The sequence below is a fragment of the Lissotriton vulgaris genome, chromosome 12 (assembly GCF_964263255.1).
Source record: "Lissotriton vulgaris chromosome 12, aLisVul1.2, whole genome shotgun sequence".
Lineage (NCBI taxonomy): Eukaryota > Metazoa > Chordata > Amphibia > Caudata > Salamandridae > Lissotriton > Lissotriton vulgaris.
The window spans coordinates 253,791,672-253,813,179 of NC_141700.1; the positions used below are offsets into that span (position 1 = coordinate 253,791,672).

General features: G+C 47.5%; 1 protein-coding gene across 1 annotated transcript in view; it reads left to right on the plus strand.

The window, feature by feature from the left end:
- LOC147673893 (septin-7-like) overlaps positions 1-8,140 on the plus strand; it is a 137,659-nt gene extending 129,519 nt beyond the window's left edge. Inside the window, exons 11-13 of the mRNA XM_086947781.1 lie at positions 4,852-4,987; positions 5,513-5,658; positions 6,679-8,140. Coding sequence (XP_086803907.1) covers positions 4,852-4,987; positions 5,513-5,658; positions 6,679-6,718 — 322 coding nt within the window. The 3' untranslated portion in view covers positions 6,719-8,140. The remainder of the gene's footprint in view (positions 1-4,851; positions 4,988-5,512; positions 5,659-6,678) is intronic.
- Positions 8,141-21,508: the final 13,368 nt, after the last annotated feature.

Genomic DNA, 21,508 nt, shown 5'->3' on the forward strand with positions numbered 1-21,508 from the left:
AGGTGCTCACCCACTCATACCCACCGGGGGAGGAGCACGGGAAAACAAAGAGGAGAGGGCTACACGGACAAGACACAAAGGAACATGTAACACCAGTAGGAGGCAGGCTGAGATTTTTTCTCCAGGAGTGGAGAAAAATAACCACAGACAAGTGGATACTCAACATCATACAGTTCGGATACTGCATAGAGTTGGAAAAGAGACCACCAAACAGAAAGCCAAAGAAAATAGAGCACTCTGGAAGAGAGCTGCAATTGCTCCAAGAGGAAGCCCAAGAACTCCTCAAAGAGGCCATCGAACCGGTACCATTCAAAGAACGGAACAGAGGAGTATACTCAAACTACTTCCTGGTGCCAAAAGTGGACGAAAGCCTAAGACCTATCCTGGATCTACGGTTCCTAAACAAGTATGTAAAGAATCAAAAATTCTAAATGATGTCCCTACAAGAGGTCATCCCACAGATCAAGGCCGGTGACTTCTTGTCCACCGTAGACCTAAATGATGCGTACCTGCACATCCCCATTAACAGGCAGCACAAGCACATGCTAAGATTCGCAGTAAACAAAGACCACTACCAATTCACAACCCTGGCATTTGGTCTAAAGTCTGCACCAATGGTATTCACCAAATGCCTAGCAGCAGTGGCCGCACATCTGCGAAGAGAGGGGATACACGTGTACCCCTACCTCGACGACTGGCTCATAAAGGCAAGCTCTTATAGGACATGCAAGGATCATGCAGAGCAGGTCACAAGAACGCTAACAAGCCTGGGATTCTCCATACAGTAGGGAAAATGCTCGATGGAACCGGAGCAAGTGAAGATCTTCCTGGGAGCTCAAATCAACACCGTCCAATGCAGGGTGTTACCCAGCGAAAAGAGGACACTCAGCCTACTGAGGGAGAAACGTCACTACCAGAAGGGGCGAGCTCTGACAGTGAGCAAGATCTTGGGAATGATGGCGTCATGCATACACCTTGTCCCCAATGTACGCCTACAAATGAGACCACTCCAAGAGTGGCTTCAACAGCAATGGTCACAAGCTACAGGAAGTTGGGAGGATCTTGTGGTTGTAACGCACAAGGTGCAGGAAGAAATGAAGTGGTGGACCAAAGAGGATAACCGTAGGGAAGCCTCTAACGCCACCGGACCCAACAGTGACCATCACCACAGACTCATCCCAGAAGGGATGGGGCGCACACATGAACAGGCTCCGAGTGAGGGGTCTGTGGAGCACAGCGGATGCGGTCAGACACATCAATTACCTGGAGCTGAAAATAGTGTGGCTTGCCCTCAAGGCCTTTCAGAAACAACTGTACAACCAAAGGGTGCTGATACAGACAACACCACAACAATGTTTTACATCAACAAGCAGGGGGGAACTCAATCATTCCCTCTGTCAAGCTTGGCACAGGAAATCTGGAGATGGGCAATACCACTCAAAATAGATCTGCAAGCCATACACCTGCCAGGGAAGGACAATGTAGAAGCGGATTGGCTCAGCAGGCAGACCAGCATCCCACGAGTGGGAACTCAACATACAGGAAACAGAAAGACTATTCAGGAGGTGGGGCACTCCGACAATAGACCTGTTTGCAACACGCCAGAATGCAAAATGCCAGTACTTTGCATCCAGACAACCAGAGGCACTATCCCAGGTGAATGCCCTATGGATAAGCTGGTCAAAAACATTTGCTTACGCTTTTCCCCCGATACCACTGATCCCCAGGGTTCTCAACAAATGTATGACGAGCAACATGACGCTCATCCTGGTGGCACCACAATGGGCCAGGCATACCTGGTACTCTCAGATAATGGAGATGGCGCAGGGTCCACCCCACAAGTTCTCAAAAAGAAGAGACCTACTCTCCATGGAAAACTGAAGTTCTACACCCAGAGCCGGAGAGCCTCAGCCTCTCAGCTTGGCTCCTGAGGACTCAAGAGTTCGCACATCTGAAACTACCAGAGAGCACCCTGTGGGTGCTGCCGGAGGCTAGAAGGCCCAGCACACGCAAGTGCTATAGGGGAAAATGGAAAAGATTCACTCAATGATGCCACAAGAAAAAACTCAATAGAAAGCTGACCAGTGAATCAACGGTGCTAAGAAAACTCACGCACCTTATAAAAGCTAAGCTCATCCTCGCTGAGGGTACACCTGGCAGCGATTGTGGCATACACAAGAGGAGAAACGGGGAGAAGCTTCTTTACATCTCAAGTCGTAAAAAGATTCCTGAAAGGGGCTAAAAGAATAGCGCCCCCAAAAAGGATGCCACTGTCTGCTTGGAACCTGAATGTGGTATTGACAGAGCTCATGAAAGCACCTTTCAAACCCATCCACAAGGCATCACTGCAAATGCTGGCAATGAAAGCGACCTTTCTGGTAGCAATCACCTCGCTACGCAGGGTGAGCGAACTACAGGCACTAACACTGCAGGAACCAACACTGCAGGAACCCTACATCAGATACAGTGACAGGGTCGTGATGAGAACAGACCCGCACTTCATGCCAAAGGTGGTGTCAAGGTTCCACATGAATCAGAGTATTCAAATTCAAAGCTTCTTCCAGAACCCCACGACAAGCGCTGAGAGGGCGCTCCACACTCTAGACGCAAGAAGGGCAGTGATGCACTACATTGAAAGGACGAAGGAACACAGGAAGACAAAACAGTTCTTAGTATCTTTGCAAACAGTTACCTGGGTAGACCAGTGACTAAGAACACCATAGCTCGATGGCTCGCACAAACTATACAATTCTGCCACAAGCAAGCGGGCCAGGAGCTAACAGGAGGGGCACAGGCCCACTCAACCAGAAAGAAAGGAGCAACAATTGCCTTTCTGGTCAACACACCAATTCAGGACATATGCCTGGCGGCAACATGGGCTTCGGTGCACACGTTCACTAAGCACTATTGCGTGAATGTACAGATGAACAAGGAGGCACAAGTAGGACAAAGAGTGCTTCAACATATATTCAACAACCAACGCTCATCTTCCACCCAGCTGCCACAAAAGTAACGAAACGGCTACAAAATCTATGCACAGCATAGTGAATCCAGGAAGATTCACGCTGCAAAACGAATAGTTTCTTACCTGTCGGTGTAGTTTTGCAGCTTCAAGATCTTTCTGGATTCACTAGCGAACCCACCCTCCTCCACCAGAAAGATGAGGCTGGAGAAGGTGGAAACACATGGAATAGAAAGGAAGTTGAAGCTTACAAGATACGTGAAAAGAATTACGTTGAAGAAAGGTTAACAAACATAGCCATGGATTCACTACAAGGACACGAGAGAAAAAAGGATCCGAAGATGGCGCCAAAGGGTGGGAGCTTCCGCCAGAAGCATGCCAACGTTACCGAAGGTACACCAAATGGTGGGATGTCGACACCACCACAGCTACAAAAAAACCCAGAAAAAAAGACTATAATTCCGGACCCAACCACCAGATAGCGGAATATGCACAGCATAGTGAATCCAGAACTATCTTCAAGCTGCAAAACTACACCGACAGGTTAACTATTCGTTTCTGTTTTGGCAATAGCAGACCCACATAAATGCCCCCACAACTCCCCACCATAGAGAGCAGCAGCCCTTGCTTGGGTCTTGTAGATCTCCAGCCCACTTTTCTTCCACTTTACCACCTATATCTGCAGCATCATTTCATCGGTGGCGTTCTGCCACCATCTCTCGTTGGCAAACGCTACAAAACACCTGCATCCATGGGAATGCATCACACTAGTTCCTCGTGCACTTCCTGTCTGTCTACAGTCCAGCACTCTGCATCATCTACACAACCGTCAAAGGGAAAGGTCCCTGTTCTTCCGAGCTAAAGAAAAGACCACTCCATTGTAGACTATCTCCTCACTTGTGCTTCTTCTCATACAAGACGAAGCGCATGTTCGATACCTTGTTCTCAGTACTGAAGGTTAAAATGTTAATGCTCCCTGCAAGCCAAGATAATAAATCTATAAGACCACTTGAAGTTCAGGAAGAAAGTAAAGACCTGAACTGGGTTTTTGTATCTGTTACTAGGGCTAATGTTACACAAAAATTAGTGTGAACTTCAGATTTCCCCTCCGGCTTCCAGGAGATCTGTTGACATTTATTCTAAGTTCTCATTTGGAAGTTGCCTGCCCTCTGTAATTTTAATGTATGGTTTATTCTTGAATAATCCCTTCCACTTGTTTTGCAACTTACCATGACTATCACTGGGAATGTTTCCTCGAAGTTGTCTTGCACCTTGCAATGCTATGCAGTTTGTGTCATCGCTATGTCTTGACACGTTAATAGAGCTAGGCAACGTTGTTTGCATTGCTGAGACTGGTTCTGATGGCCCTAACCGCTTTCCTTCTGTAAAAACTCCGTTACGAGCTCTGGAGGAAATGACAAAATAGTTGACTGATTTTGTTTCTTTTAGTGTAAGCTGACAATCCCTAGTCTTTTATTTTGACACACCTGGCAGAGGTCCCAAGATTATAACGAAATTAACTTGAGAATGTAGATTGCTCTAGTGAATGTTTTTCTTAATCCCACGTAATCAGCCCTCACTCTCGCCTGTCCTTTTTCTGTCATTTCCATACTGGTAACTGATTTGAAGTTTGTGTGTTTATTTTTTATTTGTATTTTATAATCTGTTTATTGAGTTTAGGTACAGTAAAACCTGTTGCAACACATTGGAGCTAATAACAATTACGTCAACCTCAAGTTAACTTGCAGCATAAGAGAAGGGCCATTTATATGTTACAATCCTACAGCAGTTTGCCATTTTTTAAATAAATTGTTTCTTGGACATTTTGCAATGTGTGCCTTTCTCAGCTATTGATCTTCATTTTATTCTCTGCTTTTTACGAATTCTAGAAGTCCACTTGCCCAGATGGAGGAGGAGCGAAGGGAACACGTTTCCAAAATGAAGAAAATGGAAACTGAAATGGAGCAGGTCTTTGAGATGAAGGTCAAAGAAAAGAAGCAGAAATTGAAGGACTCTGAGGCAGAGGTAAGAGGTGTGACATACCCTCGCTCTTCACTTTACTTCTCTCCCCAATGCCTTCAGATGCAAATGTTTCGGCCTTTAATCATCCCATAAGGAAACTGAAGACCGGAACAAGTCTGGGCGCGTCCTTTTCAAGAGATTGACTTGACCCTTAAATAACACACATTGCCCTTCGACAGAAGACAACTGTTTGAGCTTTATCAAAGCAGAGGGTATTCTAAGGCAGCTAAAGATTTCGAAGGTGGTGGGGTGGGAGCTTGAAGGGTAGGTGACCATCGACTTACAGCTGAGGTATATAGAGGAGATAAGTCAGACTCCTGACTATTTCCTGTACTAGAGAGATGTTCAACACATGATCAGCAAAGATCCTTCCTGACCAAGCGTTAAATACTTCAGGCAGAAGAGACATACTGACATGTGCATATTGTTAATTTGTTTTGACTGTCAATTTTGACTCTGTTCGCCCTCACTTCCACATGTCCTCTCAAATGTGCCCAAGCCCTTTATTGACACTGCGTCTCTTTTCAGCTGGAGCGCCGGCATGAACAAATGAAGAAGAACCTGGAGGCTCAGTACAAAGAGTTGGAGGAAAAAAGGAAGCAATTTGAAGAAGACAAGGCGTCATGGGAGTCACAGCAGCGCGCCTTGGAGCAACAGAAACTAGATGCATCCAAGTAAGGAGTCACTGAAAAAGGGAGCATTAAGGGTGGCAAAATACCTGATCCAACTGGGGCTGGTGGGTTGGATATTATTGTAGGCAACCGGGTGTTCTTGAAGGCCCAGAGCGGTTTTTAAGTTTGCCAACACCAAGTTCTTTCCCAGCTGGAGACACAAGATGTTATGATTACTACACCTAAACATCACTCAATTAATGTGGCTAATTTGTTCACCTTTATTACCTTTGGATCACTTTGCGATTTGTGTGTCCACCAAACCGCGTGAATAGTGCTATTTATCATTGGGTTACAAAAACTGTGCAGACTTCTGAAGGCCAGCATTATAGTTTACTAGAATTAAATACTTTCAAATCTGTTGCCAGTGTATCATTTTCAGATCTGCTCTGTAGTTATTAGGGTTCCACGGTGAAGCGACTCCCTACTTAGAGTTGCTCTGCACTTTCTGAAGCTTTAGCATGTAGGAAGTTGAAAATGGCCCTCCTTGAAGTTAAGGCTAGAAAGCATGCCAAAGTGAAGCATGCTGAGTTGGGAAATGTCACATTGACCCATCCAGAGTTGGTTTAACTGGATAAAGCGCATGAGAGGCCTCTGAAGAGGGAGGACTGGAACGAGAGAAGGTGAGGGTCAAGGAGGACTGAAGTGGAATTTAGGAAACTAGCCAACATAGTTAAACATTATTTTGACTCTGCAACTATAGCTCAGCCTCCAATGCAGTAGCTAGCCCATCCTCCCCCAATTTTAGTTCTCAAGGAGACTGGTGCTTCTCACACTGTTGATGTAGATGCATGAATTGAGGCATGTTCAGGCTAGTGGTGACTAATTGTAGCATCTGCTGGGTTTATTTTGAGGATTAGTGAAGGTGGTGAATTATTACAGGGGGACAAGTGGGAATGCTGCTTTGGGAGTTCTGTTGTAGTGCCTGAGGTTTAAGTGCCTCGTGTTTCTCACAGATTCTCCTTTTTAAACCGGTCTTCCTGGCTGCTCAGCGACGTAACTTTTTTTTAATTGTTTTTTTAGAACGATGGAGAAGAATAAAAAGAAAGGGAAGATCTTCTGAGGAGAGTCTACCACTGCTCCGGTTTTATTGCAGAATTATTATATAATTATTATTTTGTTTTTTTTTGTTTTTTATTCCCTTGCTTTCCCTGAAGGCCATTTCTCTACTCCTCCCCAGCCCATGGACCACTGGGGTTCATTACACCACAAATATATCAGAACTTGCAACAGAGACTGGGAAACAATGGGTGGGATTAGATGCATCCACCTCTTGTGGTTTTATCTCCTGTCCCCACTTTTGGTTTTGCGGTATTTTACTGTAACAGCAGTGCCTGTCTTAAGTCCAGAATCCTCTCGAGCATGTTATGGATGTGTTCTTTATACAGATAACCCGTCTGCATTTAACAGCAGTAAATATTCAGTGTCAACCGTCCTCTGCTATTGTGTAGCGATAAATACTGAATGTGGTTTAAGCCAGACTGCTTGTCCTCTCAAAGGAAAGATACAAAAGAACCTGCTGGAACGAAAGGGTGATTCAGCATTCCAGCTTGCAACTCTTCTGCATGCTACTGATTGCTTGGGAATTTTCGTGCCTATGTTGGGCTGCTCGTCAATCTTTTCTCTACCTGCTTCTGGCCCTGGTGGTCCCTGCTCTTCTGTCATTAGTGGTCTCTGCCTGCCATGAGCGGTGGCTGCCTGTCGCTTGAGATCTTTGTGTGCCTATCTTCAGCTTGTGGTTCCTCCATGTCTACAATCTCAGAGCATGTTAGTGCCAGTCATTTGTTCATTCTTGATGCAAATAAACAAATATGAAGGCTTGCTTTATGATTGCTTTTCAGCCTGCACAAAAAGTCCACTACTGTCTCCTATATCTAGGAGTTGAAAGTGGACGTACGAGGAATGTCTGCCTGTTACTGGGATCTTAGATTCTTGCCACTCTATGCTGCAGGGATGGTGTCCGCCATTGTAGCACTTGACAAAGGGACCACTGGAGTGACCGCTGATACCCGCTGGCAAGCAACCTCACTAATCAAGAGAGCACATGGGAATATAGCATCATACTTCTGAAATGCCTCAGCCAAGAATGGAATGCTTTCCTCGTCCTTTGCAGATTGACTATTAGCATCCTCCACGTAACCTAGCATTTGTAACCCTAATTGGCACAGGCATTCATCCTTATCCCACAGGAATCTGACAATAGAAGCACCATCTTCAGGCAGAGTGCACCATGTCCCTTCGGCATATAAACCCCATTATAATCTTGTTAGATTTTAGTGATGTAATAGCTATATCTCAATGTAGTCCGCCTTACATGTTTTTTGTTGTAATTTCAGGTGATGTATTATTCTTCAGTTGTAACACCATGCTACCCCAGTACCCACTCATTCTTCTACTTCCTGGCCTTCTCCTTTATATTTTGATAAAGTCTCTGAAACCATTATTTCTGTTTGTATATTAATATAATAAAGTTGTCCTTTTAAAACTGTGCATTGTGAGTTTATTCACTTCATGATATTCTGATGAGGGGATCCATTGCACCAGATCTGTGCAGTGTTGTACCTGTTGCGAGATGTAAGTCATAAAAGCCTTTAAATGGCATCTTTAATCATTTTAATGCTGACTTTTCGTATTTTTGCTTTTCAAGACCAGTTCTGCGTGCATTTTGACAGGTCTTGGAGTGAGCTAGAAATATTCATGCTGTGTGGAAGTCTGAAGCAAAAGGTTAACACATATTCCTACACATAGTGTTCTGGTCTATATCTTGCATGATGGGAGTGTGGCCAACCGCTGGCTACCATGGCTAACTAGCTAGGGAGGTCCACTCCCTGGCCTGCCAAACATCCTGCAAGATGGCTCAGGGAAATGGACCTCTGCAGCATTAAATGTGCTCTGTTTCCCTCTGTGGGTATGTTGGCAGCTTGATGATTTATTTGGTGACTGACCGATCTAAACTCAGAAGCGGGCCTTACGATTCAGCTTCAGTGGGACCCTATGACTTTTGGGCAACTTTTGTGTGTGAAGCGACTGATCGTACGAGCCTGGCGCTGCTCTGAACCCTGGACTTTTCTGGCTTGGCATCCCCCTGTTGCTGTGAGGCTGTTGGGGGACGACTGCCGTCCCCTTGAATGAATCTCTTTGTGAACTGTGTTCCGATAGCCGACTGCACGCATTGAGCATGGTGAAGAACCAGCAGGTCCAGCTGTTGGAGGTGGTGCAAAAACAACAATTGATGGTTGAAATGTTGCACAATGGCAAAACAAACACCACCAGTCACAGATCTGGGTTTAATCCATCGTTATTTTGCTCACCACACCACCCCAGTTCAGACGTGGCCATATGCAATCAGTCTTGCCCTGTACCTCATGAGAACAGTCCAGCCCGAACTGCCAAGCCATGTCTTTCCAGGACCGGAATCAAGCATCCTAGGATCGGTTTCTGGCTATCAGCCTGGATAGCTTGACTCCAGTGGCGTAGTGAGCACGGGACCCACGTCTGGGCATACCCTTCCCACATAGGGCGAACAGCAAAACACACAATGTGATGGACGGAATGTTGCACAATGGTAAAATATTCACCCGCAGTCATAGATCTGTTTTAATCCATCGTTATTTTGCTCACCACACCACCCCTGTTCAGACATGGCCATATGCAAATCAGTCTTGACCCTGTGCCTCATGGGAACAGTCCAGCCCGAACTGCCAAGCCATGTCTTTCCTGGACCGGAATCAAGCATCTTAGGACCGGCTTCTGGCTATCAGCCGTCATCAGCCAGGATAGCTTGATTCCAGTGGCATGGAGAACACCGGACTCACGTCTGAGCATACCCGTCCCACTCTGGGTGACAAATGCAAAAACAAAAATTGATTGACGGAATGTTGCACAATGGTAAAACATTCACCCCAGTCACAGATCTGGGTTTAATCCATCGTTATTTTGCTCACCACCCCACCCCAGTTCAGACATGGCCATGTCTGAACTGGGGTAGCTGGGGGTGAATGTTTTGCCATTGTGCAACATTCCGTCCATCATCTTGTGTGTTTTGCTATTCACCCTACGTGGGAAGGGTATGCCCAGACGTGGGTCCCGTGCTCGCTGAGCCACTGGAATCAAGCTATCCTGGCTGAAGACGGCTGATAGCCAGAAACCGGTCCTAGGTTGCTTGATTCCGGTCCAGGGAAGACATGGCTTGGCAGTTCGGGCTGGACTGTTCCCATGAGGCACAGGGTTAAAACTGATTTGCATATGGCCATGTCTGAACTGGGGTGGCTTGGTGAGCAAAATAACGATGGATTAAACCAGGATCTGTGACTGGGGGTGAATGTTTTGCCATTGTGCAACATTCCGTCCATCATCTTGTGTGTTTTGCTGTTTGAGGTGGTGCATCAGCTTGCTGGAGGTAGACTAGTAGTGTCTTGGCCTTGGGCAGTTGGGCCCTGGCTGTTTAAATGCTGATTAAGTTGCTGGGGATCTCTGCTTGTAACCTAGATAGGACTTTACTCTCTGTTCCTAGGACCCGATCGCCAGAATATTCCATTGTGGTGTGTGGCCCTGCTCGCCATCACATGCACTATAAATATTAGTATTTGCATGAAAAGTATTTGCTTACAGTTGTCATCCTGTTATTTTATCCTGACCACTTGCATAAAGGCCAAAGATGCAATTCTGATTTCTTTAAACGCAAAAGTGTTCACTGAAAGAGAGCTGTACCATGATCCTCGCCTCCTTGAAGAATCCTTTGCAGCTCAGTAATTTTTGTGCTTGCCGATGTAGTTTCCCCTAGAGAGGTCAGCTTGAGAAGTGTTACAGTATAGGAAATATCAATCCCAAACGCCCCAGAGGGACTCTTTAGGCTCATGTGGGCCTTGTGCATGGCCAAAGTAAGCAGGACTCTGCTCTCTGTCAAAAATGATGAGATTGACATGCGCAACTTGCTGCTTTGAATGCATGCTAGCTTGCACTAGTTTGACGGGAAGCTTGACTCCCTCTAGTCACGCATGAAACCTATGAAAACCCAAATTGATGACTGACTCGAGGAGACAGACAGAATCTCCACAGTTTAAGATGACCGTGCGGAATTCAACAACAGTCACACAACTAACCACAGACATGGTAAATACCAACCAAAAAAAATGATGATTTGTAGTCTTGCTGCATGGGCAACAATGGGCATAGTCAGCCTTGTGGAATCTACCAACTTGGAAAAGATGGAGATATTTGTTGAACATCTGCTGGTGGAAATACTTGGCAGAGATAGTTTCTCCCGTGTTCCATAGTTGAAAGGCCCCATAGATCGCTAGGCCTCAGACCTCTGCTTAGTGCTGCCCTGCCCTACATCATCGCCAGGCTCTTAAACTCCCACAACAGTGACCTGGCTCTTTGTTTAACCTGAGAAAAGTGTCTTTTGACCTAACCTCTACCCCTACCGAAAGTTTACTCTGGATTGACAGGTGTGTATGTAAATGTATAGGCATTTATATAGCGCACTACTTACCCGGAGGGTCCCAAGGCGCTTCGACCGCTGCGAAACCCTTCCTGGCTTCCCTGAGAGATGGTCCCTTAATGGGTATCTCCAGGGTGAGACCAGGCATCCCCGGCGGTCTGGTGGGGCCGTTAGTGAGGATGAGGCAAGCTAATGCCCAGAGTTGCCGAGTGTGATCGCTGATCAGAGTGGGCAGCGAGGCGAGAGAATTATCGAGTCCGCTGACCCTGGTCCAGAAACCTGCCGCGCCGGGAATCGAACCCTGGTCCCGGGCCGTCCTCTGCTCTCGGGTCTGCCGCCTCTAACCAGTGAGCCACACTACCTCACTGGACAGGAGCATGGTTGGTCTTTTACCAATATCAAGAAACTGTTCGCTGACCGTGTTATTCCATGGTCAATGTTTCCAGCCAAACCTTTAAGCTTCCAGATTGACATTCATACATTATTTTTTTTCTTCACCTATGGATGCATTAAAGTACGTGAAATCCCATTGCAAATCTCATTAGGTGGTGTAGTGCCGCTCCACACTGATGCATTTCCACTCCAGAAATGATGTGCTGGGACACTCGTGTGCTGACGTCAGTTCCTTTCTGCGTCAACAGACGTGGATCCCAAGGTACCTCTAGTCTCTTTTTCGACGGTCTTCTAGTTATATTTTATAGTGTACAAGGCAAAGGTCTCCTCTTAATGTAAGAGGATAAAAACCCTGTAAGGACTGTCACAAGCAAATGTCTGTGACAGATCCTTTATCAGGTTTGCCTGTGGTGTCTGGGATCAAGTCATGACTCGTTAGACCTGCAGTGACTGCGTTGATAAAAACTATACAAGACTGTGAGGCGAAGCTATGCATCTCCACGTCGTGACCAGTCCAAGGGTTGGTGTCTGTCCCGTTCCCAGTTTAGAAGTCACAGCAGTCGTCTATCTGAAGGTCGCTCGTGATTAAAGTCTTTGGGTAGTTAAGTAAAAAACAAAAAATCTAAGCATGAACCAGACCGAATGTGTAGTATCCAATCCTACAGATGTGGGGAGAAAGATTTGTTTTCTTTCGTTAGTGTATTTGAATATTTGTCCACTGTATATTTTTGTCTATACTTTGTCAGTTGGGCCATGTTGCTCCTCCCTTTTGTAAACGAATAAAATATATTCCAATAGAAGAAAAAAATCCAAACAGGACTCCACCTGAGAAGGCATTAGGGGATCTCCATGTCTCTCGATCTTTAAGTCGGTTGATGTCTGAGCCTATTTCTCAGCTTATCCCGGCACAACCTGGGTTTCTGGGTTGTCTGGGACACCAAGGCAGATCCAAGAGTTCTGCAAGGCCATGCTTGGACTCTTCAGATTCCTTTATACTCCCTCTGGTGCACCTGCGGGCCCCATGGAGCCAAGAAGCTCTCCATCTTGGATACCACTGGGTGGTTTGCCCTTGGCCAAGTTGAACCCTCTGAACCGGTCACTGTGCTGTGCTTTCTCCGGTGCTTGTCCTGAGTCCGCCTCTGGTTCCTGGGATACCTATGCCAGAGGACAAGGGGCCCATTGGGTGCTCGGACTGTCTGCACATCCCATGACCTCGACCAAGACTGTGCTGGATTTATGCTGAGCCACAGCCTTCCCCCTCGGACCTATTTAATGTCCCTCCTCCACAAGGCTGTTCCTGCATGTTACATGCCTTGTTCTGGACAGATTTCTGATAACTACAATGATGCAAACTGGTATGATGCCCCCAGGATGGCAGCGGCCTTGACACCTCTCCTGCTTTTAGCCTTCTCTTACTCACTGGTCCTGCCACAAAGGAAAGGGCTTCCTTTGCCGTTTTCAGGTGGAGGCTAGCCGAAGTTCTTAACCTCAAACTCCCCACCGTAGATATCAAATTACATTTTCGAACAGAAGTCCTCCAGCTCAGGCAGCCCAATAACTCCAGTAACTTGGGAGACTCCACTGCCCTACCGCAAGTGATCTTGCATCTTTGTCTCAGCGGCCCTCTCCTGAGAGCTTAGTGGTGCAGGCTTCCACTGATCAGTGGAATCCTAACACTTTCCTGACTACTACCCCAGATGGGGAGTCCAAGATATTGGAGCCCTTCAGGAAAAGGCTATTCTCCTCTACTAGTTTGGTCTTCCAGAGGGTTAATGCTGGTTGTCTGCTGCGTCAATATCCCCACGCCCTCTGGGATTTTGGTTGCTCAGATCCTCTCAAGTATGCTAGAAGACTTTCACCCTGCACTGACCCAGACCATTGAGGATAGCAGTGATGCTGCCATATTTATGATCTGCTGCTTGCTGGACACCACTAATAGTTGCCATGCCTAGATGTGACCAACAGGCTTTTCTGGTGATGTTGAAACGTCCCTTATGCACATGATCTTTGACTGGACGCATCTTTTTGGAGAGAAGGCAGACTGTGCTCTTGAGTGCTTCAAAGAGAGCAGGCCCACAACCTGCTTCTTAAGTATGTGTGCTCTGCCTTGCCAACCATAAAAAACTTTCACTCCTTTCGTGGCTTTGGAAGAGGCTCCCCTTACAGACAGCCGCATCAACCTCCGCAAGGTACCCAGCCTTTTCTGATAGAGCCTTCTAGCCACAGATTCCTAACCTTGCAAATATTCCCCAGGCAAGAGGCTTGATTTCCACAGTCACCTACTAACAAAAGGAGAGTTAGGGTATACTCAATCACTCTCTTACCCCTACTAGATTTATATTCAACAGAAGAGTGAGAGACCAACAAAAATCCTGAACAAAGTGTGGGGGTTAAGTGAAAGGGAAACCAGGGAAAATCAACACATATACAGAGGTAGTTTAAGAACCCTCACTCACCAACCTAGTGGTGACATGCTTCATCACTGGGTTCCCACTGGAAAGACCTAATGTCTTTCCAGTGTGCTACAACACCTGTTTACAGGGGAGCTGGTTCTTGTGTGTGTTGAGGGTGTGGAAAAGAAGCCAAATTGTGCTAGGTGAGTGCTAAAAGGTGTAAAAACTAAAGTGCGTGGTCGTGACTGTCAACTACTTTATTAATAGTCCAACCAGCACTGATTAAAAACAGTTATGAGTGGAAACATAGGAAAGGTCTCGTCTAATAGAGACACCTAGTCCACAGTGAAAAAATGAATTCAGGTCGACATGTTTCTGCTTTTAGGAGCCCGAGTTGCTCAGCTTTCTTCAGGACCAGATAATGTGATCCTCCGGTGGTATACACGCACTAAGGTGCACCCTGCCGTGAGGATTTTAGTGTGAAAAGACAAAAAACGGGGATTTCCCGTTATACTCACGGCTTGGAAGCCGTTCGGACCCACTCAGCAATTTGCTAGGGTCGGGTAACTGTAAAGAAAAAAGTTTTCCAAATTAGAAAAGACATTCATCCCAATTACAGTATAATACCGGTTGATACCGATCAAATCCCTTCACCAAAAACAACCACCCATATGGTGAGAGTCCACAAGATGGTGTGTTAATACTCGTTGGGATCGAGCATTGAATGCTACTTAAATATATGGAAGCCTGTAAAATAATCCACCTTCAAAACGATAAATGTATGGTCGATATATGCCATTTATTATGCCACTGTGTCTCTGAGGTGACATGTGAGGTCCACTGATTTAATGTATTATACAAATCGTGGAAATATTTATTATTCAGCAACAAGATAAAAATGCACTAATTTGAACAAATAATAGTCTCGCTGTGCTCCATATAAAAGGGGGGTACAGGATATTGATTTCCACAGTACCTATGCACGCCATAAGGTGGCGACATGCGGCTCCATTATTGGTATGTTAAAATGATTTGTAGAGCGCACATACACTGATTGGTTTCTGTTTTTTGTTTAAATCTTTTTTGGACATTTTACAAAGTTTTACTTATCTTATCAGCTAATAACAGCCTCGAATGCATCTCATCACATTGTACATTTCACAGTATATCAAATGCTAATAAACAGAATTCCTACAGAGTGTGTAGGTGCATTACTCGGTGTTACGTTCCTGTAGCGTCCTCATTTTTTTCCTTTTTGCTATGCGCACTACTTCATGAAAATTTCACATTTCCTAGAACTACTACGTCATATACATGAACTGTGGATACAGATATCAACCAAATGAGGACAAAACAATATTAGGGAAGGTTGGGGTAACTGTGAATGGGACGCTGCTGCACTTTTACTACGTGTATTAATCCATATGCATGAGCTATATGTATTATGGCCTATTCATGTACACCCCTGTCCAACGGGCGTGATAGGAAGGGGAAAGATCATAGATGCACCACTTAGGGCTGGTTGCTAGCGTGACCCCCCCACCCACACTGTGCCTCTGTCTCCGTGGTGCCCTCTGTTTCTGTTGAAGAGTCCCCCACTGTCTCATCCAACCCCTGCAACGAATACTGTCTCCCATCCCGCGGCCAGCTGGAATTTGCAGAGGCCCAGCAGGTCTTCTCTGCGGAGGGCAACACTCTCCGCCTTGGCCCAAACGTGTAGAGCGGCGCCAGGCTGTTACATGTGGAGCACCCGGAGCCTTCCAATGTTTTGTAATTAGGCGCTTGGCTACAGCCAGGTCCAGGAAGCAGGAAGTGACCCTGTTTCCTCCCTCTCGCAAACAAGTGAAGGATATGGACCTCCCAGCTAAAAAGTACTACCCGCCCTGTGCAATGCGTTAAAGCAGTGGTCAGCCCGTGCCAGTAACTAGCGAGCTCTGTGGTTAGGCAGCCCCACTTGGAAGATGGAGCGCTTATAAGCGAGTGGTGTAGAAGGAAGCTCCCAGAGGGGAGGCCTTCTCCCTCCACCAGCTCCATGTGTGGGAACAGGGACCTGTCTCTGATCAGATCTCCTGTATCTTGGATGCCAGCTGTGTACCAGCTTCTCAGTTCCACTTCTGAGGTGATTTGCTGCCCCGTGTGTTCCTTCAAGGGGAATAGCAGGGGTATAGGGTTTTGTGGCGCAGGTGAGAAACAGACCTCTACAAAAGAATGTATAGGCTACAGTAAGCAGCAGGGAGCCCTCGCATTTGAGTTGCATGCAGGGGTGAAATAAGTGCAGGTGGGCTAGGCGTGAAATAGGGGGAAGTGTAGCAGCAGTGTCCTCGAGGTAACGGAAGGCTAACCATCTGGATATCCACTGCACTTGGACATCCGGATAGTAGTGCTGAAGATTGGGCGCGGCCAAACCGCCTTGTCCGACGGGCAGATGGAGCTCTTTAATAGAGACTTTGTGCCTAGAGCCCCCCCAGATAAAATCTCTTTACTGTTATTTCCAGCTTGTGATAGAAGGCTGGAGACCAGTAAAGCGGTAGTTTTGTAAAATAGAGGAGCCGAGACCGTATCACCATCTTACCAAGAGCAATTCTGCCAGAGATGGACAACGGCAATGGAACCAAAAGAGGATCTTGGAACAAATGGCAGACACGGCTCTAGTAACATTGCCATCCAGTAGGTCCGTCTTTTAACGATAGATGTGAATACCCAGGTAGTGGAAAGTGCAATAACACCATGACAACAGCCCGCCACTGAGTGAATAACCCTGTTCTGTGGTGTTCTCAGAAGGGAAATGGAATAGATTTCGAGGCGTTAACCCGAAAGCCTGATACATCAGCGAATGTGGACAGTGTCAGATCTAATGACAGGGGAATGGAGTAGCGGTCTCTGATATTGAGTATAATATCATCTGCATACAAGGAGATTGTATGCACGCCATCTCCTAGAGGAATCCCAGTGTCCAGCCCGGCCAGGATTCACGCCTCCAATGGCTCCATAGCTAGTGAGAATGGTAGGGGTGACGGGGCATCCCGGTTTAGTCCCACGACTTACCGTTATGGCTTCTGAGATATACGGGTCAGTCTTGACTCGAATGACTGGGTATCTATATAGCATGCGGATCAGCCCACCGGTAGTCCCATTCTAGTGAGTCAAATGCTCTTTCTCGGTAGAGTACTAGAAAGCTCAAACACAGCCACTCCAATGGGGCATACTCAGCCACTTTGAAATAGCAGCGGAGGTTGAGGGAAGTGCTGCGGGCTGGCACAAATCAGTTTTGATCAGTGTCGACCAGGGAGGGGATGCAAGGTGACAGCCTGTTGGCCAGAATTGTGGCTAATATTTTATATTCAGGATTGCCAGGGGGCTATAAGAATTCAGGGACATGGGGTATTTCCCAGGTTTTAGTAGCAAGGCTACATTCTTCCCGGACAATAGGGATGACTGTGCCTCACTCACCTCGTCTAGTGTGATAGGGGAGTCTAAACATGAGTAATTGATGGGGGTGCCAATGTTGGCTGGTCCACCATTCTCAGGAAGGCACTGATTTGCTGCAGAGACCCATGAGCTTGGGAAGCATAAAGGGAGGTATAGTGGCGAGTCATGGCTGTATGAATGTGAAACTGTGTGCTACGCATCAATCAATCAAGAACTTGTAGAGTGCACTACTTACCTGTGAGGGTCTCAAAGCGCTGGGCAATAAAGGGGGGCTGCTACTGGTTGAACAGCCAGGTCTTGAGTAGCCTCCTGAAGGTCAGCAGATACTTGTCTTGTATGGTGTGTATTGGACCGCAAGGGTGCTCCTGGTGTCTTAAGATAAGCCAGTAGTTTGCTCGCCTTATCTGCTGTGGTGTGTGTGCAGAATGGGCTGAGAAGTTGTTACTGCAGCCTTTCCAAAAGAGTGAGCTGCTCAACCTGCATGGCATAGTCTCTTCTTAGCTCCAGGGTGTGTGACCCATGGCGATTCTTGCCGAAGGAGTTTGCTCTCGATGCCCAGGGAGGTGTCAAGTTATTTACGTATTTTCCACGTCAGGCCCAGGCATTGCCCCGTGTCACCGCCTTGAAGGCTTCCCACTCTGTGGATAAGTGATGTCCCTAGGGAGCTTTGGAATGCCGGGCCCTCTAGCGCTGCAGGTTGCAACCTCCAGATGGGGATCAAGGGGACCCTTCCCTCCCATGTGTACACCCCAGGTATTCAGTGGTCTGGATCGAAGGGAGCAGTGCAGGAGAGGCAAGGATTCTGTCTAGTCGCACATGCAAGTTATGGACTGTCGAGTAGAATGAGTATACACGTGTATCTGGGTTACGTGCCCGCCAGACATCGGACAGAGACCAGTGCTCCAGCCATTTACTCAATGCTGGTGCATTAGAGGATGCTGGTGTGCGCGTGAGGAGTGGAAAGAAGCGATCTAGGGAAACGGCAAGCACTACATTGAAGTTGCCACTTAGAAGCCAGGGAACGTCACTCCAGCAAGACAGGACCCTGGATAAGTCACACAGGAAAGCATTTTGTTATACATTAGGGGCATGTATAGTCCCCAGCAGTACTGCCTGCCCATTTAGCTTACCCTTAAGGAGTACATATTGCCCCCGGCATCTGTTAGCACCTCTTCTTCCTCCCAGGGGATTTCCACCTTAACCTAGATCAATGCACTCCTGGCCATGGATGAGAAGTTAGCGTTGTACACTCGACCTCCATCTGTGCAGCAGTCTGGCACCTTCCAGCCGTGTCAGATGCATCTCCTGTAGTAGGGCGATACAGCGGCTCTGCACTGCAAGTATGCGTAAATGGAGTACCTGTGAGAGGGGGAGGAAATCCCTCTCACATTCCAAGTAATATTAACTCGTCATATGGGTGGTCTATAGTTGTGTACATACCCACTCCTATTGCCGTTGGATACAAGAGCGTGGGGGGCAACAGCCTCCCATGATCTGAACAGTGGAAAAAAAAAACAATAAGCAACATCTAAGTCGGATAACCGCATAAGAGCGAACCCCAACTGGGGTTGACCCAAACAGTCTTGCCGGAAACACAGTAACTGAAGTCCAGCTAGGGTATGAAGCTGTTGAAGGAAGGGTGTGTAAATGCGGTCTGACCGGCCCATCCCTCAGTTTGACCATATCCATTTAAAAGGAAAGGGAAGAGATGGGCATCAAGTATGTGTGCAGGGTGAGCTAGCATGTAACCGCACCAAGCAGTGGATTCATTGATCACTTAATAGGAGCTCAGTGAGTCGCAGTTCTGTGTCCTGGGGTGAGGTTAATCAGGCCAGGCAATACTAAACAACATTGCCTAAGGGATGACGTCCAGGGGTGAGGCCACTCGAAAGCCCCCAGACCAGGCTATGGTGGAGCCATAAGTACCACAGGATCTGGATGGTGACACCATGGAGGGCGCTGGTGAGTCTATCTGAAGGGCATCTACCACCTGGAGGGCCTCGTGCCATTCTGTCAGGATCTGCTCTGGATCCGGCGTTCTTACTGACGAGGCCCAGCTCCTGCCCCATTCTCCGTCCTCTCCGCTGTATTGGCCCTCCCCACACCGGGAGGCAGTCCACTGTCATGTGGTGTGGTTGACGTTGCTAGGCCTGCCCCCTCGAGCCAGTCCCATGCATCTGATGGCATGTCGAAAAATCGAGTTGTCATCCTTTACTACCCTTAACTAGGCAGGAAATAGCGCAGATCAAGGTCCAGCAGCTGCTGTTTTACTGCCCCAAAGGAGGCTCTCGTTCTTAGAACTTGGGCGTTGTAATCTGGAAAAAGGAGTACTGGTGCATTTTGTACCTTGGCCACACAGGTTTTCTGAGTCTCTCTCAATATTGTATCTGATAGACATCTAGCCCCAGATTCCTTAACTTAGAATTATCCCCAGGGGTCAGACTGGATCCGAAAAACTTTTGCAGCAGCACCTCTGCGCACCGGGGGACGGCCCCACACGACCCCACCCTGACATCCACAGATGTGACGTCAGCGAGGTCATATAAGTCCCTCCGGGCACGCTGATGTCAGTTTCCTTCTTTTCCACGTGCAACACGGATCCGGACTAAACGGTTCCTCTGGCATGTTTTCTAGCTCTATTGACGCTTTTGTGTCTGGAACAGTGTGCGATGCCTTCGGGCTTTAAGACTTGTGCCACCAGTTTGCTGCAAATGTCTGCAACGGACCCACACCTTATCTGCATGTGATGCCTCAGCGAACACCACGATTCGCTATGGCGCCCATGACTGCGTTGGTCTTGTGGCTCGTCTGTTCTATTTATACCTGCATGTTGATTACCTCTGGGTATCCCTTTTATACACCTCCCCCTTTCTCCGCTTCTGCGAGGTCTGTTTCTATATCCCCGTCTGTCGGGGAGCAGTTTGGTGCCTTGTGCTCAGGTTTGCCATCGTTTTACACGGCATTGTTTTTTCTTTTGTTCTTATGTGTGCTTCGGTGCCCTTTCATGATGCTTCGGCAGCAAGGGTTGCCACGGTTCCGGTCCCCAGGGTTAGCCACCGCCTCCTTCTGGCTGCTCTTCTTCTTCATGGGGGTCTTGCCTGTCCCATTCATGTACTAAACTGTCCTTCTCTTCTGTGGGAATGCATTTCTGCTCACAGTCGGAGGTGATGGTTCCAGAGATCTGAGGTTGCTCTCCACAGCTCTGCGTGCACCTCTTTATGGTCTCTATAGGCACCTTCAGTGCCTCGGGAGGGGGGACACCCTTCGGAAATGTCTTTATTTCCTTCAGGTGTCACTCTTCTCTGTGTCTGGTGTACCTGCGGGACAGTTCCTCTTCTGGGGGTTGTCCCAGGTGCTGCGCCCTGCTTCTGTCTTTCTTTAGGTGCGTTCTTCCCCTTGGCCTTCACGTTGCCTTGTTGAGCAGTCCCTTAATCGTTTTAACTACGCCACTTGCCTTGTCTCTGTAGCCGTCTGCTACGTGCATGTTCCTCGTTGTGGTCCACCTCAGTGTGATTCAGCGTGTTGCTGTCCGCCCCTGTCACATTCTTGTGACTTGAGTATTGCACTTGGTGTGTCTTGTGTTTCACGCTTGCGCTTCTGGGACGTTGCTGAGTGCCTGCCTCTTGTCCTCCGCGTCCTGGCTGCTTCCTGTCTGGCCTCCGTTGCGTAAGCCAGCCAGGTAGGCTTTGGTTATGTCAGTTATGTCACTCCATGTTGTCCTCTTGGTCTTCTTTGGTGACACCTTAGCACCCATTGGGCTCTGGGAGTAGTTCTTCTTCCTTTCCTCATTTTTACCTAATCTCTTCTGTTCTGGGATTGTGGCTTAGTGCCGTTATTCCATCCCGTATTCACACGGTTGAGGTCTTGTGCCAGATGTATGAGTTACTTACCTTTGGTAATGATGTATCTGGTAGAGACGTCTAGCTGCAGATTCCTTAACGCCCACCCATTCTCCCCGTTCTGCGAGGAACTTTCCAGGTGGGGTTCTCCACCTTGTCTCCACCTTGTCTCCTTTCAGTTGGCACTGGTCTTCATCCAGGGTGCTCAAGTTGGTGCGACCCTTTCAGACTTTGCCTTCTGCGGCCGCCTCCCTCTGGGTGGCTTCTCTACCTGTTGAGCGTTGCTTTTTGCTTTTACCTTGAATGGAAGATTCTTTTTCCCTTTCTCTGCTTTCCTCCACTCTGGTCCTTCCAGT